Raw genomic sequence first — 26,438 nt, 5'->3', positions numbered from 1 at the left:
CTGGTGGATAAATCATGAGAGGCAATAACACTATCCAGCAATAAATCGTCTCAAAACGTTCTGTTTTCATGCTGCATTTGCGGAAGATAAACTGAGCTCAATAAACCTGTGTAATTCCTATGGTCAATGCTTTTCCCCCCTGAAAACACCTGTCTGAGAACGGGATTTGGAAGAAAAGTAAATTGTAAGGCACTTTCAGGCCCCCACACTAGGCATGTTACTTGCCAAACAAGTCATCCAGTAGTTTATTAGTTTACGGAGCTCCGCCCACAGCAGCGGGAGCTCGGAGCTCCATTCGTCCGCTGCTCTACCAGTTCACCTCGGACACTGCAGGATCAAAGTCGGTTGGTGGGGCTGCGCATACCTCCGTTCTCCGGGGCATTCCCCAGCAACCTGTCGGATGTGGGATAAATAAACATTCTACACCTTTAGGAAACCAAACAAGCGGCTTCGATTGAGTTTATCCTTGCAGCATTTGCTGTTGCCAGGCAATTGGTGAAGCAGCCTGACCAGGTAAGAATGAATCAATAGCATACCGTCCACCGCAATAAAACTGCCGTGCTCTCGTGCCCTTCTGATCTCTACCAGGGTAATTGTAATTACGTTGTTGGGTATCAACATCTAAGAGTTTTTTTTAAATTCGATAGACATTTAATTCTTGGCATATTTTCTTACTGCTGTAATTACTTTATCAGTGTAATGTATTAGCTTTTCAGAACACAATCCTCCTTCGTGATTTATAATCGATATCGTCGATCACTTAATTTCGCCAGAAAATACTGCATGACTGACTGCCCACCGCCCCAGTGGGCGACAGGGTCCCAGAAAAACGTCAACACATCTCAATGTTCCACCAACAGCGCACGTGCTCGGAACACCACCACATCCAGGCTCACGAGCAATCGGGTTCGATAGCCTACAGAGCTTTGCGGTGGTGAGAGCAACTTCAATTGACAGAAAATGTGAATATAGAAAGCGAGGGGTGAGCAAAGGTATCTTGGGGCCACTGAATTCATGAGAGAGGTGTGGAAAGCGTTTTAGGAAACGCTCCCGGACTCGACGTTTAGACAAGCGACGGTGTGCCGATTCCGTTTAGGATGCATTCACCGTTTAGAACTAAGTGTAATGTCGCTCGGACCATTGCCCAATGAAGAAAACATACTTATGTAGCCTATGTCTTTTAATAGACTGATGTTGCATAGTTCCGGAATAGGTTGCCTAACCATTTAGCAGAAGAAAAAAATGAACAAAAAATGTGTTTGAGCTGTGTGTCAGAATCACTTTAATCCGTTGAAAGAGAATTAAGAGAAAACTACCTGTCATCTATACGCCCCTTGGATAAAAGACACATGTTCATGTGTAATTGTGGTAGTGGCCAAACCCAGTACTATCACTGAAACTAAGTTGTTTCAGCTGTTCTGGAGTAGGCTACCTAGCCTGGAGCTCTTTATCACCAGTCCAGTCACCGTAGTTAACAGATGGCAGACTCACAATTCTAATATAGCGGAGCCAACTGCACTCATAATGCAGAGGCAGACCCAGCCTGACCAGAGGATACAGTGTCCCTGCCCAAAGGCCCACGGGATAGGTCCTCTGTCAGGTTAAGATCCCATGCTTGTCAGGAACAACTAGACAGAGTGGCAGCAGTCCACTGGAACCATGTCATCTAGACAAACATGGGCTTGTGGTTTATCCCTGTTAAGTGGAACGTGAGCTGGGTCATATTTGTGCTATGACTGCTGATCACTTCATTTCCTTTCTTCTCCACCCTCCTTTCCTACCCCCCCCTTTTGCTCAGAAGCCTCGACAGATTCATGAGAGATTTGCAGGGCCGGTGGAGTGTTTGTCCAAGGCAGGACTTGAATCTGTGTCATGACCGTAGGTGTGGAACTGTGTAGGTGCTCCAAGCCTTTACGCAAGAAGGTGAGAAATATCAGACCTTGTGCTATGGTGTGTACTGTGCTAACATAAGAATATATCTGCCCAGATACGAGGAAGTTGAGTCTGCCTCGGGTCTGATCAGCCAAAATACATTTAATGAGGGTAGCAAGGGTTACAGGCAATTGTTGCACTGTGTCAGTAAAGTTGTTTTGGGTTCATGTGTTCAGTGAGTGTGTAGAAGAAAGTGAACGGGACGTGGATGTGTCGAGCGAAACTCCCGCATGTCTCGTCTTGCTGTTGTTATGGGAGGTGATGACACTGTGGTGAGGAAGTGGAACAGAAACGGCCTATCTGTCTGTCTGTCTGTCTTTTTGTTGTTTGTCAGTCAGTTCCCCTGGTCTGTCCACCTCTTAACAGAGTTATTCAAGCTACAGGGCAGGGCATCCAGCCAGCGCTGAATCAGAAGACCCACAGACTGTGGGCTGTTATCTACCCTAATAATGCTGCTTCCTGGGTCCTTAGAGGAAGTAGGTGGTCGTGCCTCCTTCTCAGGACATAACGGAGGGCTCAATGTTCAAGAGAAAGCTTATCAGACTGGCTGTTTTACCAGTATTCCATGTGTAATTCTTTTGAATGAGTGTTTGTTTGTGTGTGTGCATTATGCAAGGGTTGTTGGGAGGTATTTAGAGCTGTGTGAGAACACAAATGATCCTCCTAACTGTGTTAGTTTTGTCACTCTGGCCCAGTGTTAAACAGGAGGACTCCCACTGGGAGATGATGTGTGTCTAGGGGAGGGGGCATGTTTTGGTGTGAGATTCACCCTGGTGAGACTTGCGCCTTTTTCAGCATTCCATTCATTCCATCCTCCGGAGAGCCTTCTAGAACGTCGGGGAGGCCGCATACTAGAACGCCCTTTATGTTCCTCGGGGGTCACGGGGCCCAAGCAGCGACTTCAAACCCCTAATTTAGGACGAGCCTGGGAACTGAGATCTCTGAGCTGGCCAGCGCTTCTTAAGTTACAGACAACACTGTTTCCTTAGTTAGACTGCCGAACAGCCTCAGGACTGTCATTGTTTCAACTTTTGACTGGAGATACACTCATATGCACACAGACCTAAACAAACACACAGAAACAGGCAAATACACACGTAGACATTTGTTTGCAAGCCCTTTCTTTCTCCAAATCAAGACAGGCTTTCAGTAGCTATCCACTGGAATTGACTCCTGTTGACTCCCAGAATCATGATAGGCTGTCCTCTTCTCCATGAGAAAGGGGTCAGCCAACTCTAACTCTTACTTTTCTCTCTCCACAGGCTGTCTGCCCGCCTTGACACTTTACCAACCATCCAAACAGCCAATCATGTCAGACCTCCCCGCCAGCTGCAGAGCCCACCTCCCCCCTCAGTAACCAATCCCAAAGCAAGATGTCAGCGTGCGGCGAGTTTGCAGAACACGTGTGGAAGCCCGGCTCGTGTAAGAACTGCTTCCACCCGCGCAGCGCCCACCCTACCACTGGGGGCAGCATAGCGCCAGCCTGCCTTAGGGTCAGCCAGGCAGGAGAGGAGGAGGATGGAGTGAGCGTGCCCTCGCCCTACAGCAAGCCCACTATTGCCGTCCGACCCACCATGATGCTAAACACAGACGCCAATGAAACACTGGCTGACCTGGGCGTGAGCTTGGGACAGGTAGGAAAGCTTTGTCACTTGTTCATTTCAATCACTCATTCACATGTAATCATGAATAATGTGACATAATCCATTCTCTCACTCCATTCATGCATTCGATCACTCCTCAATCCCTCCCTCCCTTTTTTGGTGTGTCCCCACCAACCAGGACAACCAGAAGAGTCCAGTGGATCGTCTGGGCCTGAAGAAGATGCTAGACCTGGCCCCTCTTTACATAGACAGTAATGGCTGCTCCAAAACCGTGAAGGATGGTCCACTCCAGAACCCCATGTCCCCCCCCAGAAAGACTGGTTACACCAGCCGATTTTCCCCCGGACCGCTGTCCCCCTCCTCCCTGTTCTCTCCCCTGTCCCCGCCCCCCCTACCGAAAGACTCCTTGGGGATCAGTAGCGTCTTTGTCACCCACGGTGACGGGCGAGGCCCCCAGGGGCTCAGGGAGAATAGGGGAGGAGGAGGAGGAGGAGGAGGGGAGGCCCACAGGTCGCAGGTGACCAGGAGCATCAAGAGCCCTTTCCCCGCCTCCAACGGTATGCTGACGCTGGGGTCCCCCGGCTCGCCGGATCCCCCCCAAGCCCACGTGGGGATGCCCCTGTCCATCAGCATCATTACCACCCCCGCCCTGGCCAGCACCATCCACTCTGGGAACGCCTCGTCCCAGCCCCTTAGCACTTCTCCCCCTCCGCCTTCCGCCTCGAGCTCCACCACTGTCACCCTGGACTCCATTGCCCAGACTCCTCAGCCCCCTGGCCGCTCCTCTTCCTCCTTCCTGTCTGACCCAGCCAGCCTATCAGACTGCAGCTCCTACCGCAGCAGCACAGACTCCCTGCCTGGGCCCGAGGGCTTTGAACCTCCAGGACCAGACAGTCCAGGAAGCCCCTCAGCCTCCAGCCCCGGATCGGAGCCTGGCGGCGGGCAGCCTGCAGAGTCAGAGCCCATCTACGCTGAGAGCACCAAGAGGAAAAGGAGGCTCCAGAGGGGGATGGCCAAGGAGGAAGGGAGGCCCCAGCAGCAGCTTAAGGAGGAAGTGGAACTAGCAGAGGTGGAGAGCCAGAGGGCCAAGATAACTGTAATGGCCGCCCACACGGAGGAGAACAACCGGACGTTCTACCTGAGCAGCCCAGATTCTGCTGTCAGCACCCAGTGGCCCCACTTCAGCCCAACAGCCCTCAAGGACCCCAGCAGCCCGGCCTTCAGGTGGCCCAGCTCAGGCTCCACCTCCCTGGGTAGTGAGAACACCCTAGTCCCAGGCTCTAGCCCGGCCTACCTCCAGCCAAAGCCCCAGTCTAGCCCCCCTATCCCCCCTAAGAGGAACACCCGCTCGCCCAAACTGGGCACCTCCAGCCTGTCCCCGGTGCCCCTCCCAGATCTCCCCGCCCTCACCCTCCTCTCCCCCAAAAGAGAAGAGACCCAGGGGAAGCCCCCCACGGAGCCTCCCCTCCCGGCCCCCGAGCGCAGACACAAGTTCCACGGCTCCGCCTGGAGCTGGGAGGGGCGCATCCCGGAGGAGGAGGAGGGAGAAGTGGAGAGGGAGAGCCTCAGGGAGAAGAGAGCCGACCAGGGAACGGTGCTGCTCAACGGGGGGGCCGGGGGGGCTGGCTGGAGGGAGGCCAGGGCTTGGAGAGTGTCGGCGGGGGCCCAGAGCGCCAGCAACCCCCCCTCTGCGCCTGGCACGGCCCAGGACAACAATGGTACCAGTCAGGGGAGCGAGGGCGAGGGCATCGCCACAGAGGAGGTGGGCAAACATAGCGCCGCCATGCTGGCCAAGACAGCATCTCTGAACTCCGGAGCCCTGGAGCCCAGCCCTCCACCGCCCCCACCCAAAAAACACCACAGGTAAGAACCTGGGGGGGACTGTGTGTTCTCTGTTGTGGAGTGACTGAAGAACTGAGGGAAATATTGAATGAGTGATGAGGATGAGTGAGTGAGTGAGTGAGTGATGGGTGAAGCCGCAAAGTAGATCTTGGATTTTGTGTCATTGATTGCATTGGGGTAAAGAAGAAACGCAACATGTAGGAGCTGGGCTAAAGCGGATTTGTTCATTCATGAAACGAAAGAACAAATAAGGGAGTGGATGATTCCGAAGCAGTGAAGTAGATCTCCGTCCTTCTGTCTTTGTCAGGGTCACTCTCATCAAGGCTCACAGGCTTAGATTAAGAGGCGGTCTCATCCGTGGTTCGGTTCATATCGTGTTTATGAATTCTCCGACATTTCTAACGAGCCCAGTGTTTAGACGAGCCCTCAGAGAGGCTGTGTGTTTTATTGCAGAGATAATGTATGTCTTTCTCCATATCTTTGGGCTCTTACTAACGCAATACTGTCTGCTGTGGATGAATGATCTTCCAAAGCGCTACGTTGTGTTTGACTGTTTGAAAGAAACTGCTGTATTTCCTCTGTGATTTAAGACAACGCATAATATTTGGTCTGTGCTTGCTTGCTTCCCATCTCATTTGTAGATTAACTGCATCACGCAGCACTGAAATTAATTGCCAGGGCATCGTCACTTTGAGCTTTGAGGTTTTTGAGTAGTCTTTTTTTTTTTTATTCCCCATTGATTCTAAAAGTGTTCTGCTGTTTCACGGGTGCGAGTGTGTCTACTGGGGCTGTGTTTGGGCACACATTATGAATATTATGGGCTGGATGGTCTCCCAAGGGTACCACCTGATCAGCTGACTAGGCCTGTTTTGTGTAGCAAACAGTAGTTCCACGTGGCTTTCTGTGGTTGTGTGTGTGTGTTTGTGTGTGTGTGTGTGCCACAGTGTTTCAGCGCTGCTCCCTTGTTAAGGCAGTCATGCTGTGCATTCAGCCCCAGTATCAGCCTCCATCCTCTCTTCTAGAACCCTGGTCATCATTCACAGTGTTCTGGAATGTTCCCTGAATGTCCTCCTTGTTCCATCAGAGCGAGTGTGACTTCTCATTCTCCTTCAGACACAGAAAACAGGCTGGAATAATGTTCTGGTCCCTTGTCACGTTGTGGATTAGTTTTTTGGCCTGACACACAAAGGGGTTGGTTCTGGGAGAAGAGAGGCCTTGTCCTATTGAGGGCATCACAACAACAGAGGGACAGACGAGCCTTTCGCTAAGATGCTGCTAGGATCGTGCAGAGATCACTCATGTTTAAACATGGGTAAATATACCCGCAGCGAGGAGCCTGGTCATGAGGTTAACCTATATAGCACACTGACGCTGAAGCACTCTGACACCAGCCTGTACTATTCTGACCCTCCAGGCAGGATGGATTATTAATACTGGGAGCTTTCTGAGTCATACGCTCAAAGCAGAAGGATGGAGGAGAGACAGAGAGAGCGAGACAGAGTGAGTGGGGGGAATGGAGAGTGTTGGAGTGAGAGAGGGATGGGATGGGGTAGGAGAAGGAGAGGGCCATGGAGAGGGAAAGAGAGAGAGAGAGCAAGTCAAGGATCTTTTAAAGACAACCTACACTACGTCTGGTGTGTTTAGTTTCAGAGTAGCTAACTGAACTGAGTTCCACGGGTCACTGAATAGCAAACACCGGAAAGTTCTAGAAGGACTACTGTTCTACTCGAGGGAATTCGCAGGCCAGATCAGACCACCTTCCAGAGAGCTTTATTTTGGTCGTAACACTAGCACAGCCACACATCTCCTGTCCATTATGACATTGCGAGCTCACCGCGCTGATAAAAATACACTCCTCCGAACGTGTTTGAACACACCAAGGCCCGGCCCAGCAACGGTCACAGCAACACACACTTAAGGGCACCTCTCCTGACGGGAAAACAAACATTTGTTTAATACAAATGGCTCCAACTGATTCCAAAAATAGATTGGCCTTTGGATCCTTCCCTGTTCTAGGCACCCACATACAGCCCGCTGGATGTCTGACCTGTGACCCCAAAGGAGCTCAGAGAGTTTGAGCATTGTCTCCTCCATTCAGAGAGTCTGAGGGGAGTGGTAAGGAGAAGACTGGGTCTTCTTCCCACAGCACAGAACCCTCCCAGACTCACCAGAGCACTTAACCCTCAGCAGCATCTCTGAGAGAGAAGGGGCTAGCTAAATACGAGGGAGGACAAGCACTGATGGCATGTTTCAGTCCTATTACTAAACAGTCCCCCCCCCCTCCCTTCCATGGTGAAGCAGTATTTTGAAGAGCTGAATCATTTAACAACCAGATGGTTCAAAATCCTGCCCTTCAAAAAGCATCATTCAATCTCCATCAGTGCCTTTGACCTCCAGGTGACCAACCTTTCCACAGTTTTGCATTGCAAGTGACAGTCAGTGACCCCATGCTACTCCTGGCCAAGTGTTATGACCTCAGTAAAACTTGTGTGTATTATGGGATGTGTCGTCATAGCAGGTCGCCTATGGGGTTCTCTTGAGCAGATTGTTGCCGTCGGCAACGCCCAAAATGTCCCAGCCATGAGGCTGCCACTCCACAGCAAAGATCTTCCACCACACACACACACACACACACACCTAAGACCAGCCTGATCCCTTCCCCATGACAGATAATAGAAAAGATAGTGTCTTGTTGCTGGGTCGGAGATAGCAGTCTGGAGTTCTGAACTAAACTGCTGGGGGGGGTGCGCATCTACGTCTGTGCGTGCGTGTGTTTGATGATGCTATGAGATAGCTGGCAGCCATACGGGTGTTCTAATTTACCGGATTTAACGGTTGCGGACACAGCTTCTACTGTGGAGAGCGTTTAAATACCAGGGTGAGTTCAGTGTCAGGGGTCTTGAGTTACTCTGTGCAGGGCCGGGAGAGCAGCTATCTGGACTGGGTCACAACCATGAAGGGTCCGTCTCTACATGAACATGCGCAGCTCCCGTTACAGGTACTGTTGGACATTTACCGGAACATTCCTTCAACGAACCGTGGCTCACAACAGCCAGACTAAACAGTGTTGGCTTCTCACGTAAATGTGGGCTTCTTTGTCCTGGTTGGCGAGTACCTGTTGTTGTTTTACGACACAGCAAAGGTTGTTGTTTAAACAGTTTGTTGAGTTTGTTGCCTGTTGTGTAAACGGCGTGTTTGTGGTCGTATTCTGTATGTACAGTTTGAAACGGATCAGCCACGGTTCTGGATGTGGGACTTCAACCCCGATTGGCTGGCAGAATGTCTGTGTTAACACGGTGAGCTAACGTCCAGGTGTTGCCTCAGACACTTGAGTCAGACCTCAGCTTCAGGCGGAGCAGAGAGGAGTGGGTGGGGCACTGAAGGAGGCAGGGAAGGCAGACAGATAAGGCAGAGGGCTGGATGGTGCAGAGAAGGGCGTAGGCGCTGGGTCAGTCAGTCTCCCTCTCACCCGCTCCTGGCACCAGGGCTGGCTCAGCATGGCAGTCTGCCCAGATTGGCCCTCTCCTCTCGGGTTGCATAAACCTCCTCAAGCCCACTGGGTGGTTCTGCCCCGGGGCTGGTTGGAAGATGGGCCCTGGTCCAAGGGAACCTACGCTAGGCTAACTAAACCAAAGATCCCAGCAGAGAATGACCTGCACTGTTACTGTAGCTCTCTGTGTTCTGTCGGTGTAGATGGTTGCAGCTGCAGTAACCTAACTGTGCTGTGTAGCACACGTGTGCAGGGCACCAATGAAGCTGCAGGCCAGCAGGAGGAGGAGGAGGAGGAGGAGGAGGGATGAGGGAGAGGGAAGGAGGGAATCATGTTGGAAGAGGGAGAACGAAAGAGATGATGGGGCGAGAGACGCAAAAAATCGGCTGGACTAACAGATGGGGAGGGAAGACTGAGACTGACATAGAAGAAGGGGGAGAATGGGAGGAAGAGAGAAAGAGAAGGAAGGCAGAGCGAAGTAGAGTGAGATCAAAAGCGAGGCAGATGGAAAGAGAGGCGGACTGAGAGAGAAGGAGGCAGAGAGAGGGTGGGGAGAGGGGCAGACAGAGAGGGGAAGGGAGGGAGGGAGAGGGGCAGACAGAGAGGGGAAGGGAGGGAGGGAGAGGGGCAGACAGAGAGGGGAAGGGAGGGTCAGAGTGAGAAACGGGGCTATAGTTGTGTGTTGACATCCCTTGGCAGCAGAGTGATGGTTTATGACTTTTATTGATGGATGTAGTCATGTGACCCTGTCAAACACAAAGGGCTGTGTTGTTCCCCAGAGCAGGATACACACCTGCATGTTCACACCATTAGTATGACAACTCACACTCATGTCACTAATCTCTGCTATGTTTTCACCTATGACCTCACAAAGTAGACTCCCCTGAATCAAAGGCCTCTTGTTCCACTGATCATTATCTTATCAAAGATTTGGTCTTTGTCTGTCTGTCTGTCTGTCTGTCTGTGTCTGTCTGTCTGTCTGTCTGTCTGTCTGTCTGTCTGTCTGTCTGTCTGTCTGTCTGTCTGTCTGTGTCTGTCTGTCTGTCTGTCTGTCTCTGTCTGTCTGTCTGTCTGTGTCTGTCTGTCTGCCTGTCTATTTGTGGAGCCTGTCAAGGTGGATGGTTTCCAGAGGAAGAAGTGCCTGGTGACATCATAACCCTGCTCCACATTGATCAGATAATGTAGCTGGCGGTCATTTTCTATGAATGGCCTAAATGAGTAGTTGCATTTAGGATTCTTCTATTTTACATGAAATGAGCAGAGCATAGCTCCAGCTCTATGTCTATGATGAGCACTATCTTTCTAGAGTCCCAATGGGTCTCATATTCAGTCCATATATTGTTCACTGATCCTGCTGTGAATTGATTGCTTCAGACTGGCCAAGGTCACTCACTCTAAAATGAGGATAAATGATGTTCTCTGTAATCCATTCAGCCTCCCTGACTGGGCCTCCACATCCAGCAACCTGTCACTCACATTTAAATAAATAGTATATGAATAATGTATAACGTCAATAGTTCAGTGCCTTATATTGTTTTCAGCGGTCCTATATCCTAGTTTGGTTCAGGACTACAGACTGTGTCTGCTCTGTGTCTGCTCTGTGTCTGCTCTGTGTCTGCTCTGTGTCTGCTCTGTGTCTGCTCTGTGTCTGCTCTGTGTCTGCTCTGTGTCTGCTCTGTGTCTGCTCTGTGTCTGCTCTGTGTCTGCTCTGTGTCTGCTCTGTGTCTGCTCTGTGCCTGCTCTGTGCCTGCTCTGTTCCTGCTCTGTGCCTGCACTGTCAGCAGTCCTGTAGGAAGAACGACAGATTCTCCCCCTCTCTCCCCCCTCTCTCTTTCTCCCCCCTCTCTCTTTCTCCCCCCCTGTCCCCCCCCCCCTCTCTCTCTGCAGTTGATTTTTGATTTAAAGCCTAATTGAAGCTGAATGCCCCTGGATAGACAGAGCAGTCACTGTCAGATGAAGGGATGCATGAAGAGAGGAAGGGATAGAGGGATGAGGGTCCCATTACCCGATATAATGAGTGGTCTGAATGGCCGTCACTCAGCCTAATTGGGCCTCTTGATTAGACTGGCTCCTCAGAGCTAAACTCCAGCGAGGTACTGCTTTGTTCTGTCTCAGCGCTGAGCTGCCACTGTAGGCATGCCTTTTATAGTCACATTGACACAGAGGAATTTCTCTGGGCATCAGTGTGGTTGGTGATCAAATCCAAATGTATTTGTATATCCCCTTTTTACAAGCAATGTCACAGAGGGCTTCACATACGCCCATAGAATTGCCCCTCAACCAACCTAAACCCTCAAGGAAGACAAGTAAAAACCTCCCATAAACACTCTCGAGAGGAGAACAAATTTGAAGAAACCTTGGCGGTGGTGGGGTCGTGGCAGACTTATGAACACTATTACTATCGTCCAGACACCACCACACCTCACAACTACAGGTTTATGAGATGAACCCGCGACCCGTGTGTGTGTGTTTGTGTGTGTGAGCAGCATGTGCGGAGGAAGTGAATCCATTCTGAAACAGTTGGAAGTGTCGTGAGATGCGTGCTTACTTCACACAGTGTCTGACGGTGACTGAGGGGAAGTGAGACATCGCTCCAGTCATAGAAAAAAAGGACACACACAGGGCCAGAACAGACCTACAGACACAGAAGCTGACAGGCTGCACATGCTCTTTGTTCCCTAACCTTCTAGAAGCAGAGCCGTTGCAACGAGCTTCGCGAAAACGTCTGGCTCGTCTGCAGGCAGGTCGTAGAAGTTGCAATGGTTTTCGCGTTTTGATTGAAATGACGGTGCTAGTCATTGGTTTATAGCGTTAATTAAAGGCGGTTCTTGAACAACATGTGAGCCGGGTAGCAGGGAGGCAGACAGACATACGGTCACGAAGGCGGACTGTAAATACCACACTAATCCATTGCGCCCTTCCATCCCATCCCTACCTGTGCAGGGTGTGTGCTAAGCTGAGTCAGAGCAGCATGGATCTGGAGCGCTGCAGCCAGCTGGGTTCGGTGGAGAGTCTGACCAGCTCCTTCCGAGGCCTGGGCAGTGCCAGTTTGCCCTCTGCCTCCACCGACAGCCTGCAAGGAGACCCTGCCAGGCCCCCGTCTGAGACCGGTGAGCCCCCAGGACCACACACACACACACACACACTCTCATAAACATGCACACACAGACAGACAGACAGGCGCCACACACACACACCCACTCTCTGGGGAGAGGACCCTCCCCAGTGTTATGGTAATGCACATAAAACATTTATATTACACCGGCCACATGATGTTGTTCTTGTTAGAGCTTTACATCCAGGTGTCTGTTTGTTTCTCTCGTTTGTGGAAGTGACTGTTCATGAAGAGGAAGGCAGTTATCTTAGAACAATGGGAAGAGGAAGGTGGTGTTCGCTGCCGAGAATGGCTGGTTCAGGAAGTGACTCAGCAGTGAGTCCCAGAGATAGAGAAGTCTCTGTTTGGACTGCTGAACTGAGTCCTCCAGTGGTCCACAGTAGCAACTAAAACCTAGAACGAGCAATGTCTCTAATTGTACTTCCTGTGAAGCTGTGTTTAAAGACGTAATCATGGCCTGTGGTAGGTAGTTAAATGTGGGTTTGGGCTGTTTCCTGTCTCATGCATACTCTCTCCTCATCAGGCTACACAGGCACTAAGTGAGTCAAGTTGAGATGAATAATGTGTTTGAACTGAAATGACTAACTCGAAACACGCACACACACACTCACACACATAGATAAGGCCAGAGACACCCAGGAACACCCAGACAGAGTTTTCAAGAGAAATGACTAACACATAGGCTTCTAGGTTTAACAGATATCTGGTTATTGTAGTCACCAGGGCACAAAGTGAGAAAGCATGACTATATGAATCAATACTGTTGTCACGGGCTGGGCCTATTCTAGTTAAACAATAACTTCTACCAGCGCCAGGTAGTCCTCTCTCTAGCTTCCGGTGTTTTCTGTACATTGCTCAGTGAGTGTGAACCTCTCCTATAAGCCTGCTGTGTTTATGGTCTGCTGTGTCGACACTCTGGTCTCCTGCTGCCCCGCGAATGCTGGCGGTTTCACGACGACGCTGTGTGACGATGGCATTTCTTCAAACCTGGAGCGTCCATGCCGTGGATATGATTGGTGCCTGACTGCTACGTTTTGCTTCAGTTCATATGCCTGATCGCCTGTAGGCCTCTTTGGCATTTCTGTGCAGGAGACAAGATGGTGGGTCAGGTCTTCACATCCTGTGTTAATAATGATGACATCCTCTTCCACCCAGGGTCCCAGGATGCAACGCGGCTTTCGTGCGCCTCTCCGTTTCCCAGAAGCCCCATGGCCTCTCCGGGCTCCCCGCACCCCGACCCCTTCCCTAGCGGCAACAGCCACGGCAACCAGCTCCAGCCGCCGCCACTCCCGGAAAAGAAGACGGTCAGCCGCACCATTTCTGCCCCTGACAACGCGGGGGGGAGGCCCCTGGTGCGCGCCTACCCCCGCCTGCCCTTCAGCGGCTCCGAGACCAATATCTGCCGCCCGGAAGGGCCCCTCTCCAGCCTGCCGTCCAGTCCTCTGGAGCCCCGCCCCCTCTACTCGTCGAGCGACTCCCTCGAACGCTGCCACGCCCCCCAGGCCCGCCCCGCCCGCTCCCGAACCCTGGACGAGTCCCTGAAGGGGCGTGGCCGCCTGGGCGTGCACGGCCGCGGCAGCATCACTTCCTCTTCGTCGCCGCAGCTCAGCGCGCCGCTCTCTGCCTCCGGCTCCACCCTGCACCTGCACACGTTGCTCAGCAACATGGACAGCCGCGAGGGGGTGTACTCCAAGCTGGGCGGCCTGTACGCCGAGTCCCTGCGGCGCCTGGCGCTGAAGTGCGAGGAGCACTTCACCCGGAGCCAGAGGAACCCGCTGCGCTTCGACGAGAGCAACTGGTCGCTGTTCAAGCTCACCTGCAACAAGCCGTCCTGTGCGTCGGGAGACGCCGTGTACTACTCCGCCGCCTGCGCCTCCGACCCCAGCAACGCCTACGCCGTCAAGGTGAGCGAATGGAACGCGCCTTGGCCCGTGCCACACTTGGCTGTGTGACGTGGTGGAAAAGCTTTTGATTTGTCTTCCCACGCATCCAGGGTTTCAATTTCGGCTGCTCCCTTTGGTTTAGTTGTCCTTGACGACCAAAACATCTGACACACTTCAACCATTTGGAATGCAGTCAGTTCTGTATCAGACTCAGTAAAACTCTTTTTAAAGCTGCTGCCAAGACTGTGTGTTTACATTCATTACATACAAGGCCAGTCCAGTGTTGTCAGGCATCAATTCAAACTGTTAGTTGTAGGGAGTCTGTGGTTTGCACACAGCGATGAGACACAACAAGAGACCTGGTATGTTTGTAGAACATGGCCTTGTGCCATTGTGGGAATGTTCTAGAACCATGACCGTGAGAAGGCCCTCTGGGTAATCTCCTCATCCAGGTCATGCTCCCCCTCCTCTGGGATTGGCTCCTGTAAGAGCCACTCACACTCCCATCAATCAAGGTCATCCTCCCACCTTGTTAAGCTGTCGCTCGTTAAACAATATCAAGTTTAGAGTGTAGTCATCTGAACCCCCTAACAAGGTGTCTGGATGCTGGGGGGGGGGAGAAAGAGAGGGAGAGAAAGAGAGAGAGGGAGAGAGAGAGAGAAAGGGGGAGAGATAAAAGCCAGAAGAGAGATAATGGAGTTGAAAGAGAGAGGGGGGGGTATGGGCAGCGATAGAGAGATCAGAGGACACATGCGAGGTGTGTGTGTGTGTTTGTTTGCAGAGGGCCTCAGGGCTGGAGTGTTCAGACCTGGACCTGCATTCGCTCTGCCTGACCTTTGGCCCAAAGTCATTAACGTCATGTAAATCTACAACAGCCACTGTGTGTGTGTATGTGTGTGTGTGTCTGTGTGTGTGTGTGTGTCTGCTTCAGGGCCTGTTTTCTTGCCTAATGTCTCAGGGTTCATTAATCTTTTCATGCCAGGCAGGATTTACACTCTGACACACCCCTCGAGTCAAGGCCTGCTCTCACACACGCTCTCACACACGCACTGAGTGTAGAGCTGATCCCTGCTTGTAGTAAAACTACAGCTCTACCAGTGTGCTCCTGATTAAAACAACCAACTGGAATGGCTTTAATCCTGACACAGACTCTAGTACAGAGTAGAGTAGTGCAGAACAGAGGGCAGAGTAGATGCCCCACTCCCCTTGTGGTTTATAAAGAAACATTTTGTCAGGCTAACATTGCATTGTGGCCTCCAGACTTTTATATGGTAATTTTTTTCCTCCCTGTAGTGAAAAGCTTTTGAATACCCCTTTCGTCCTCCCCCCCCCTCAGATCTGTAAGAGCCCGTCAGCGGAGGCCCGGCAGGGTCACCTGTACAGTCTGTCCGTCCAGCAGAGCATGCCCCCCCACTTCAACCTCCAGCAGGACTGTGGTCACTTCATCGCCTGCGTCCCCCAGAGCATGCTGCCCCCCGAGGAGGCCCCCCAGCCCCCCGCAGACACTAGCCCCGCCCAGGCCGCCGGCCCCGCCCAGGCCCAGGCGGAGCGGGAGCGCGTGGTGGTGATCACCCGAGAGGTGCCCCAGCAGAGCGCGGCCGACTTTGTGCGCGAGTGGGCGTCGTTCCACCGGGCCCAGCCCGAGGTGTACGAGCGCCGCGTCTGCTTCCTGCTGCTGCAGCTCTGCAGCGGCCTGGAGCACCTGAAGGAACACGGGGTCACGCACCGCGACCTCTGCCTGGAGAACCTCCTCCTGGTCCCCCACCGACAGCACGCCTCCTCGCCGGCCGACGCCCACGACCAGCGGCTCCTCCCCCGCCTACTCGTCAGCAACTTCGCCAAGGCCAAGAGGCGCACGGCCGAGGACGCGGCGGCGGCTAACGCCGACCCGCGGTTCAAGCGCGACCACGCCCGCCTGGCGCCGGAGATCGTGTCGGCCGCCCAGTACCGCAAGTTCGACGAGTTCCAAACGGGCATCCTGATCTACGAGCTGCTGCACCAGCCCAACCCTTTCGAGGTGAGCCCCACCCTGAGGGACCAGGACTACCGCTGCGACCAGCTGCCCCCCATCCCCCCCCTGTCCCTCTACTCCGCCGGCCTCCAGAGCCTGGCCCGCCTGCTGCTCCAACCCGACCCCATCAAACGCATCCACATCCTGGAGGCAAAGCGGGCCCTGCAGGGCCTCCTCTGGGGCCCCCGGAGGGACCTGCTGGAGCAGCAGTGGGACGGGGGCCCCGGGGGAGCCTCGGGGGCCGGCCCCCGCCACGAGGGCCTCCTCAATTGGCTGGACGTGAAGCGAGCCCTGCTGATGATGAAGTTTGCCGAGCGCTCGCTGGAGCCCGAGAGGAACGCCGAGCTGGAGGACTGGCTGTGCTGTCAGTACTTCTCCTCCGCTCACCCGCTGTCGCTCTGTCACACGGCCGAGCTTCTCTACGCGCTCAAGTAGAGGCCCCCCCCCCCCCCTCTGCGCACGCCTCGGACACACAGCTGGGCGTGCGTGATCGGCCCTGGATTGGGGCCTTTGTTGGAGCGCTACAGATTGTCCCACACCTAAAAGGAGGAACAACGTGAACCAGTGCGCCTGTCTGTCTGTCTGCCGTCCAATCGCGTGCGTGGAAGCCCGCGGCCCCTCCCCTGACACCTCTACCACAGTAGCCGACGACACGAGTGTGTGGGGGAGGACAGCGTCCCTCTAGAGAGGCCGGTCCTGCCTGTCCTCACGCGAAGCTGTTCTCGACAGCGTCACGTCCTTATTGACCCCCCGGCACTCTGCGCTGCGTTCAGAGCCGTACGAACCAGTAGCATCCTTCAGCCCAGCTCTCGTTCACCTGATTGATTGCAGCAGACGTTGCAGCTTGCTTGTCTCCTCTGAGTAGCGACACAGCACAGGCCAAGTGACATACCTGGCTCTCTCTGCCCTCTGGATAGTACATACATACCAACTGATGACGAAACAGGAGTCTATGACGGACGGTAGGAATGAATAACTGAGATCTTACTCGCTCTAGTGTGTGCTTCTTGTTCGACTCTGTTGCCCTTATGTTCAGTTTGATGGAGACTCACAGTGCCTTTTTCTCCCCTGTGTCAGACTGGCATATCATTGTAAATTGTATTGAACTATTCTTATTATTATATTTTGGCCATGTGAAACAGGACTTTCACGGAGCGCGCGTGTGTGTGTTTGAGGAGACGGGCTGAACTTTGTGCAGAGAGCATCTTAACAGGTGAATGCTACTTAACAGCAGCGAATGAACAGTCAATGTATTTATATTATCCAATCTGTTTACCCCGTAGCTGTCACTGGAACGCCTTTGTTTAGGTTTACTGTTTGTGTTGCTTGTTTTGTTGCTTGGAGCTGCCTTTGTTGTGTTGCCGGCTCAGTCACACCGGATTTGGACCCCTGGATCCTCCTGCCCAGCCCAGCAACACCGAACAGATACCGTCCAGCTAGCCCACTGCTGTCATGATGTCCAGAGAAACCAGAACATGCCGTCTAACGACTAATACTCGTATTAATCCAGTTGGTTTGTGTAAGCCTCACCGGCATCAATAAACTGTAAATATGTTTTCACACGTGCTAACCATGTCCCAGTCTGTCTGTCTGTGGTCACGGAAAAGTGTATCCAATCACGTTGCTTATAGAACGAACGTGTTGTGACCATATGTGAGGGAGACTGGTGTCAGAGGTACTACTAGATGGTTCTGCAGGACTGAGCCATGTGGGTTTGAATCCCTCCTCCAGCCCTTCTGTGGTTCCCTTTCTCCCTCTTTACTTCTTTCCCCCCCTCTCAGAACCTCTCTAAATAAATCTAATAACAAGTACATGGGGTCTTTTTGTTTTTGTAACATTGTGACCTGTCACCATGAGTGAACTTTGCACTTTTAGAAAGGACCGGAATGCAGGAGGACAGGAAGACAGAGGAACACAGAAAAACAGTACGGCCGAACCCTTAGTTTAACATTCCTGTACAACAGTAATCTCTCTGCTTACAAAACGACAGTGCCCAAGCTTGTTGTGTTGCTGAAATTGAAATTTAGGGTGAGCCAAATACCCCCCCCCCCCCCCCCCCCGCGTCTTAGATCACCTCCCTCTCTCGTCTTCTAAGTGCTCCTGCTTCAGGATAGGAACTAGCTTCCCATCTGCTCAGGCGTCAGGCTGACATGCCTAAAAGCAAGCCTCTACCATACCGGCACTTACAATTCTGTCTATTCAGAAGCTTGTCTCAGATGCATCCCTGCACTCCCTCTGCCTTGTCCAGATACGCTCTCTGCTTCACCTCACTGAATCAAAAACACCACCGGCTCTTTTGTCATAGGTGGAATGTGTTGCTATGGGACTGCGGCCAATGGAATAACGGTTGTCAGAGGAACCAGTCACCCGTTTGAGTGACCCCGGCAACCCCTAAGAACAGCAACACTCCCAAGCTATTGTCCTCAATCCTCAATTAACATAGGTCATGTGATTCACTGCTGCAAATATGCTACAGATCTCTTTTCACACAACCTGAAGACATCTGTGGGATGACTGCAGTGAGCTGAACCTGAATGGTCAGATCAAGTTGAACAATGAAGACGTTAATGTCAGATAAACAAGGTGAACAAATATGCAAACGCGCGCACACATTGTGTAGAGGAATCCCAGCAGGATTCCTGTAGATGCAGACAGGCTCACGTTGGATCTCTCTACAACCCACATTTACTGTTTGTTACAACTTCAGAAGAGACACTACAGTGATGCTAACATCCAGCGATCTGATTCAATGATCATTTCAGCCCGGTAGGCTCCGCCTGAGTGACCACAGACCCCCACCTGAACCCTACACACCTCCATGTCCATATCTGAACCCTACACACCTCCATGTCCATATCTGAACCCTACACACCTCCATGTCCATATCTGAACCCTACACACCTCCATGTCCGTATCTGAACCCTACACACCTCCATGTCTATATCTGAACCCTACACACCTCCATGTCCATATCTGAACCCTACACACCTCCATGTCCATATCTGAACCCTACACACCTCCATGTCCATATCTGAACCCTACACACCTCCATGTCCATATCTGAACCCTACACACCCCCATGTCCATATCTGAACCCTACACACCTCCATGTCCATATCTGAACCCTACACACCTCCATGTCCATATCTGAACCCTACACATATCCATATCTAACCCACACCCACCTCCATATCCCCACTAGTCACAAAAGCAGGTATTTGACACAGACTTTGGGTTGGGATTTAATAATAATCAACCATTACATAAAGAGAAAATACTGTATTCTTTTTTAGCTGCAGTGGAAAACATACTCGTGACATGTCTATGATGCAAGGCTGACATCTAGTGGTTACAGATACATAGTACAGTTTAATGTAACTATTGCGTGAACACATTGCATCAATTTAGATTCTGTTTAGGTTTAAGTGCCAAAACATAAATATTGCATGGGACTAACACTGCTATATGTTTTGGCTTTTAGAATTGGGATATGGACAGATTGCTTAGCTAAAAAAGTGTGTGAATACTACTGTGAACTACCGTACTGTGAACAGTGACACTGTAAACACAATACTGATGTATGAACCCTGATGATTAACCGAACAACACAATGCAAAACTTTATGCAAACGCTTCATGACCTATCAAATGGTTCGTCCAAGGGTCCTGAGTTAGATGGAGTGCTGTTAGGTGTTGGTCTAGGGGGTTAGTTTGTGGGTTTAACGTTGGTCTGGATGGTCAGTCTGGGATTAAGTATTAAGAAGGGTCCCAATGAGCACTGCCATTTGGAGCGTTAAAGTGCCTATAATGTGCATTACAATTCAGTTAGTCATGCAAATTATTCTGATTATGTACACATTTTGTTAAGATTAATCTTGATTGCATTCAGTCTTTATGATTTATAACAATTATATAATTAAGTAATTGCAAAATATATGCCTCATTGGGTCCTGCACAGAAAAAAGTCAACTTTTTGCTTGTTGTGAACAACCTCAACCCAACTGTCCTTTGTTGTTAGTTCGACTGGCCTTGGTATTTTTCCACTAGACGCCCCCACGTATCTTCACCTCCGTACGTATCAGTTGTTTTTCTCATGTTACTACCAAGATGGTTGACAAGCGTTCGAGAATGTCTTCATCCCGCGAAAAATATGCGGGCAAGGACTGAGCTCTTCCATTGGTTTTGATAGTACATGTTTACATTTGCACTCTGTGTCACCTATCATTCATATTTCAACCAATTTTCTAAATAGATTTGAACGTTTGAAAAATAAAAACAAAACATAAATGATAGTAAGCACCGAAGAAAAAGTATAGAAGGATGTTGGCCATAAAGTTGTAAAGGCTGCTATGTTTATTTCTCGCAGACAGTTTCCCTTTTACGTGTTTCACAATGTATTATTATTATTATTACACCCAATATGTTTATTGTTTTCCATTACAAATTCCATCATGCCTCATATGCTCGGGTTAAATAAAGATACGTTTCTGGAAATCATTGGAAGGGGTTGTAACTACTTCCCTACAAATGACCAATGGACTATCTTGATTAACTTCTAGAATCTCTGCCCGGATACTTGCTGCTGCACCGATACACCGTTGGTTTATTCGTCTGCCGACCATAGCAGCGATAAGTCAGCCCGTCGTGTCTCTCTCCGAGGCCGGATGGTAAAATCCAACCTCCAGCGGATCCTAAACAGTCATTGCTTTGCTCGCGAAAAAGAAGGAAAACAGCAACATATTACTACAATGGCGGATTTAAGTAGTAGTATTTGTGACATGATTGGCAAGTAAGTGAAGACGGGAAAAATAGCCACCTGACAAGTGGCTAGCTAGCCCAGTTACTGTACCAGTGGGGGAGGGGTGTTTTTCAGTGCGGTTGGGGATCCCAAATATAGCAAACGTTATACGTTGTACAATCTATGGTTGCGTATTTGATCTCGAGGCGGTGTTTTTATCTTAAAAATGGACGTTCGGATATGGCACAGATGTAACCGGAATCGTTTTAATCATTAAATAACTTGCCATCTTCCGTAGCTTGATGCTAGCTGGATAGCTCGCACTGGCTACGTCACTTTCAACACAGCTTATGATAATTATTTCTGTTACTCTGTAGATCGGAAGTTTGCAATTTAATCTTTACTTTAAATTTTTACATGCATCTGCATACGTTGATATCATTTAATAGATGCGCGATACAATATATATATTTTTATGACACACAGGGATGCCATCTATCTATGAATCGCTAATTGTCCAGTTGCTGTATAGCTAGCATCTCAAATGTAAAGGCCCGAGATTTTTTTTACAGTAGGGAAGATTACCTAATTTATGTCTATCTTGTGAAAGCTTATACACGCTTACTGCTAACATTTCAACATCCGTTCTCGATATTGTTGACCAATTGATATTGAGCAGGCTTTGCCAAAGTCACAATTACGAGTACCGTTCGTTTATCCTGGTGATGTCAACTACTCCCGTTACAACCGTAACCAACATCTGAGGGTGACATACGTTGCAGAACTGTAACAAATATGTGGCAGATTTGTGTCACTTGTGCAATCCCCACCAAATTACAGATGCAGTTAATTGCCTATTCTTGATCAGCAAAATATTGAGCAACACTCGACGATGCGGGCAGTTAAATTCTTAATTTAATCATTATTCAATAGCTTAAAATCAACAATGCATGCAGGGACACTATTGTTGGTTAAATAAATACATCAAACCGTTTCGGAAATCGGACCAGATATAACCAGTTTGGTTTTGCATGCGCGTTATGTATTTGCCTGTTGGTCCGTCCGTCCCTAAACGTATTTGCTTGTTAGTCGGGTCAGTGAAGGCCGCCCTATTACATTCCAGCCCTGAAACGCAGACGCGTCAAATTCCAAGGTTGTTACGCAACCCCTAGTTAGTTTGAGCGCTGCGCCGCACATTACAGCCGCATTGAAACCACTCACCTTTGCGCATGGAAGGTTAATTCGTTCCCTTTTCTTCCCTAAATTATTTACAACGCGCTGTATCTGTGACTGTTATTCGTATGTATCTACCAGTTTGTTTTGTGTACATCTGAGTGTTGCTTGTAGCTTCCAATCTTTCTACAATTTCTTTATACCAAAACTTATATGTAACAATTACTTCTCTATGACTTTGTTGTGTTTGTAGCTGTCTAACTTTGCTGTGTGTTATTTGTATGTTTGACAGTGCTATTTGTGTCTCTTAAACGGTGTTGTTGTGTATGCAGCCTGTCCCTCCACTGCAGTAGTACCCTGGGTCCGGTGCCTCTGTCGTGCTCCTGATGACCCTCTCCCACCTCTGAAGATCCCAGGTGGGCGAGGGAATGGTCAACGGGATCACACTCCTTCAGCTCGGACACTCTACACAGTGAGTTCCATGACCCCCCCCCCTCCCCCCGTCTTCACACACTGATAGAATAGAATAGAATAGAAAAGCCTTTATTGTCATTGTATTTATACAACGAAATTGAGTGCTTCTCTTGTTGGTATGACGAGGGACAACATATAACACAACAACAACATATAACATAACAATACTACAACTATCCAAAAAACAGTAGGAACAGCCCCCCCCCCCCCCCCCCCCCCCCCCCCCCCAAAAAAAATATATATATACATTAAGAGTAGAACAAAGTGCGGTGGCATAGACCAAAGTACTTCAATAAATACATCCATTAATACAGCTCTGTTTATGCACATGTGTAAGGTGACCGAGACACTCGCAGAGACAAACTGGCAAACGAAGAGGCACCTTCATTTACACAAGGCTTCACATAGCACGCGTCCAGAGACGTGTATGTAGACAGAGCGCCAAATTTCTTGTCTTCAGGAGATTGTAGTCCGTCCCGTCCCCCCCGTCCCCCCCCCACGAGCACTAAAAAAAGTTAGTGTGAACTCTCGGGCGGAGTGGTGTTGTTTGAGCTGAATGTGCACACAGGCCCCTGTTTCCACAGTCGAGCTCAGCACATGGGGGGGGGGGGAGGGGGTCGACAACAATATGCCTGGAAGCTAACGACGGCTCCCACACAAACGGCAGCGCCGGGCCTCTGTGTTATTGTTATTGTTCACCACTGAGCAGTGTTCAAAACAAACCACCAGAGCAGGAAGCGGAGACAAGATCTCTGGCAGTCGTGCCAAAACCCAAATCCTGTCACATGGCCTCCCCCGTTGGCTTCCTCGTTTACAGAGTCGACGTTGTTTTGATGTATCGGATTGGGTGGGGTGTGGATGGCGTTGTGCGCCCATGTCCCATGTCCGTCGAAGCTGACGGGCTAAATTGGACAGGAATGTGGAATCTGAAACCCTCTTGAACATTGTGTTAACTCCTTGGGCTGTGTCGGACCAGTGTGTCCAAGAGGAGGCTTGGGAAGGAGTCCACTATTGAGAATGGAGGTGCACCCGTCTTGTCTCTCTCCCCTCTGTTGGGAGTCCTCAGGCAAGCCGCAACCCACCCAGGCGCACGTTCTCAAGCTGGTAGTTCTACCAAAACTGAACCGCGGCTATGTGTCGTTCAACCTGTTTTTTTTTTGTGTTGTTTTTTTCAGACTCGCTCTGTTTCTGTTTTAGTTTTCCTGATTGCCTCCAAGGTGTAAACATCTAGCCATTTTCCTGCTTGTTTTTTTCTTCATTCCGCACGTTTTAAATGTCCGTTTTGACTTTTTCCCAGGACAGGAAGTTGACGGTGTGGGAGGAGCCTCCGGGGAGCGGTCGGCCCGGGATGCTCCACTTCCAGAGCCGGCCCACTGCTTCCAGGGTGGTCCAGTGGGCCGCGGTGCTGAGTGGCAGCGCCCTGTACGTGGAGATCCCTCTGGAACCTCTCCCCGAGGGCAGTAAGGAGAGGTGAGTGTGTTTGTGGAGTTCCCTCTCCAAAGCTCGTGTTTGAACGTCTTCTTTTTCAGTTCTGTCATCTTCCCATCTGTCTCCTTCTTCTCCTCCAGTTTTGCAGCCCTCCTGGAGTACGCCGAAGAACACCTGAAAGTTGTCAGCGTCTTTGTCTGCTTCTACAAGAACCGAGATGACAGAGGTACCGCCCACTTGTCCGAATACGCCCATCCGACCCACCTCCTTTCATGTTCACTAGAAAACACCCAGAGGAGGAAGTCCCATTGTTATGCTCATATTTAGGCCTCTGTGTATTTCCCTGTTTCCTCTTCCTCCAGTTAAGCCTGTGTGAACAGATCTTACATAAGTGTGCTTCTCGCTTCCCTACTCTAAACCAAGCTGCTGTGACATGGCGTTTTTCCCTCCTGTCCCAGATGGGGCATCTGTCAGTAAATTAGTAGTATTTGGGATCTGTAGTGTTGTGTAACTGTGCCGCAGTATATAACAGCGTAATCGTATTTAACAGACCAGTAATGTGTTATTGTACAGTAGTATATAACAATGTAGCACTAGGAGTATAGCAGTAAGCTACAATGCCATAGTATGCAACAGTGTTGAGGTGGAGCAGTTTGAAACAATGTCCTTTTGTCTCTCTTCCTGTAGCCAAGCTGTTGCGTACGTTCAGCTTCCTGGGCTTTGAGATGGTGAAACCTGGCCACGCCCTCGTCCCCCCTCGCACCGACGTCCTCTTCATGGCCTACACTTTCGACAGGGACTCCTCCTCTGACGAGGAGTAGCTACCTGGCAACCCCCCCCCTCCCTCCCTCATCCTACCCTCACTGCCCATCCCTTATTGGCTCCCCATATCTAGACACAAACTACCCCAACATTTAACCACCCCAAAGCCCCCATCCCTCCTCCCGACCCAAGTGCTTAAACATCCCTCTCTGCTTTTCTTTCCCAGGACTAGTTTAGACTGCCGTGTTATTTTGTTTTCATGTGTGGCTGGATCTGGCTCTTATCTGTTGATTTGGCTGTTATTCTAGGTTATTGGTATCTTTCAGACAGTTAAATAGAGGGAACCGTTGTTTTTGACTTATGAGCATATTGCAATTCTCATATCTACCAATCATTGTCTTGTTTTGTTTGTTTCATTTGTTTTTCCTCGATTTTAGTTTGTTTTTGATGAAAGACAGAGGAGGATGTTTTCTTTATTTCTTGAATGTACAACAAGGTCATCAGGTTTACGCATGGGTACTCCAGCTTAAATTTCATTGGCTAAAAACGTTTGTCAAATAAGCCCCTCCCCTAATTTTAGATTAACCGGTGTTCTAATGGAATCAATTTGATAATGAGCGCTAATATTGTTTTTCATAGTCATAAAACATGGTTATTGTGATATGAGTATTTGTTAATTGCTTTTCAGCAACATACCCAATATTTGGTACTTTATAGCTGGTTGTTGACCCTAGTTTATCAGAGTGAGTCAGAGGGCACAGGTGAATGCTGTTGTATCACTGTTAGGGTGCTGCAATTTGAATTAATTATATAATCATAACGGGGTTGAATTTGGTACAAAGCTAAAATAAAATATATGCTTACATATATATATATGTAAGTTGGGAAGATCCAAAGTGGGTTCATTTAGCTTTTTTCTTGTCACATACCTGACATTGTAGTAGCATCAGCTTTTCTTAGTTTTTGTTGAGAAATACAACTATTGCTGTGATGTTCTGATCAGATTTTGGACTAGCATTCCTTTAAAAATACAGTTTCTGTTTTTCATATTGATGTTCACCTGCATAGTGGTACCTGTTGTGCTTCTGTGATAATAAAAATCTGAAAAGTAAACCATCCATGTGAAAGCTTTACTACACACACATGCTGTATGCATGTTTCTGGTGTTCAGTGTGGGAATGACTGGCTGCTGTGGGGATGGGTTAAGCCGTGTTAGAGATGGGTGACCTCTTCTGATCAAAACACATTGAGGGGGGAAGACCTCCACTCTGACTGGGACCCAGTTCTCTATGGGGGGACAAGACGGTGGGATTGGACTGTTACAACTCCAATGAGTGGCACAATGAACATCTCCTAAATAACAATGAAGGTTAAGCAAATGCTAAATGAGTTGGTGCTTCTGACCCTGTTGGTGCTTCAAACCCTGTTGGTGCTTCTAACCCTTTTCCTGGAGAACCACCCAGCTGTAAGGCCCAGTTGTAACTGACAGCCCATTTAACTGATCAAGAGGATCAATCATCAGCTGCTGATTAGAGTCAGTCTCAAGCTGTCCCTCAAGTACAACAAATGATGGAAGTGACAGAGTGGAAGATTTTACCGCAACATTCACTGGCTCACATTCACCACCAGGGGTCTCTTCTCCACAGAGCCCAGAGGATTCTGACATCAAGAAGCAGGACTTCCCCTCAAACATCTTCACCATTTTGTTGTGGGTGATCTTAGGCAACTTCCTGTTTTGAAGGGATGGAGGGTGTATCACTTAAGCCCACACCGTATACCACAGTGTCCCAACTGGTTGACTGTTCGGCTGACCTCAGACCCTGTGAGTGTACTAGACTGTTGAAACACTCTCTTGTGGGTCATCTTTCCCTTCTGTACCGAGAGTCTAAGACCGTGAGACAGACGCTGTGGCTGAAACAAATCAACTTGACCTCTCTTGTCCTCTGTGTAATTCTGACACAGATATGTGTGTCCGGCGTGTTACACA

At 49.9% G+C, this 26,438-nt stretch overlaps 2 protein-coding genes across 5 annotated transcripts; both read left to right on the top strand.

Annotated features, from left to right (window-relative positions):
- Positions 1-325: 325 nt before the first annotated feature.
- prag1 (PEAK1 related, kinase-activating pseudokinase 1) lies at positions 326-17,688 on the top strand. 4 transcript variants are annotated; one of them, XR_014741020.1, is made up of 8 exons: positions 326-513; positions 1,802-1,923; positions 3,195-3,566; positions 3,715-5,399; positions 11,812-11,978; positions 13,139-13,887; positions 15,203-16,839; positions 17,020-17,688. XR_014741020.1 is itself a non-coding variant. In XM_084687736.1 (7 exons), exons 3-7 carry the CDS (start codon positions 3,306-3,308, stop codon positions 16,310-16,312), a joined length of 3,972 nt encoding a protein of 1,323 aa, XP_084543862.1. In that variant the 5' UTR covers positions 326-513; positions 1,802-1,923; positions 3,195-3,305; the 3' UTR covers positions 16,313-17,688. The 4 variants fall into 4 exon arrangements, 3 of the variants coding, with proteins under 3 accessions (XP_084543862.1, XP_084543863.1, XP_084543864.1); XM_084687736.1 differs by having other exon boundaries at positions 15,203-17,688; XM_084687737.1 differs by having other exon boundaries at positions 1,799-1,923; positions 15,203-17,688.
- Positions 17,689-20,470: 2,782 nt separating this feature from the next.
- On the top strand, positions 20,471-25,564 carry oaz1b (ornithine decarboxylase antizyme 1b). Its single transcript, XM_084687680.1, is given in 6 exon segments — positions 20,471-20,665; positions 22,120-22,171; positions 22,173-22,259; positions 23,559-23,731; positions 23,830-23,915; positions 24,377-25,564. Coding segments are annotated over 6 exon segments (657 nt in total). The 5' UTR covers positions 20,471-20,540; the 3' UTR covers positions 24,511-25,564.
- The last annotated feature ends 874 nt before the right edge of the window (positions 25,565-26,438 follow it).

Source organism: Hypomesus nipponensis, chromosome 22 (assembly GCF_054491055.1).
Source record: "Hypomesus nipponensis isolate SF chromosome 22, ASM5449105v1, whole genome shotgun sequence".
NCBI lineage: Eukaryota > Metazoa > Chordata > Actinopteri > Osmeriformes > Osmeridae > Hypomesus > Hypomesus nipponensis.
This window is presented reverse-complemented; position numbering and strand designations above follow the sequence as displayed.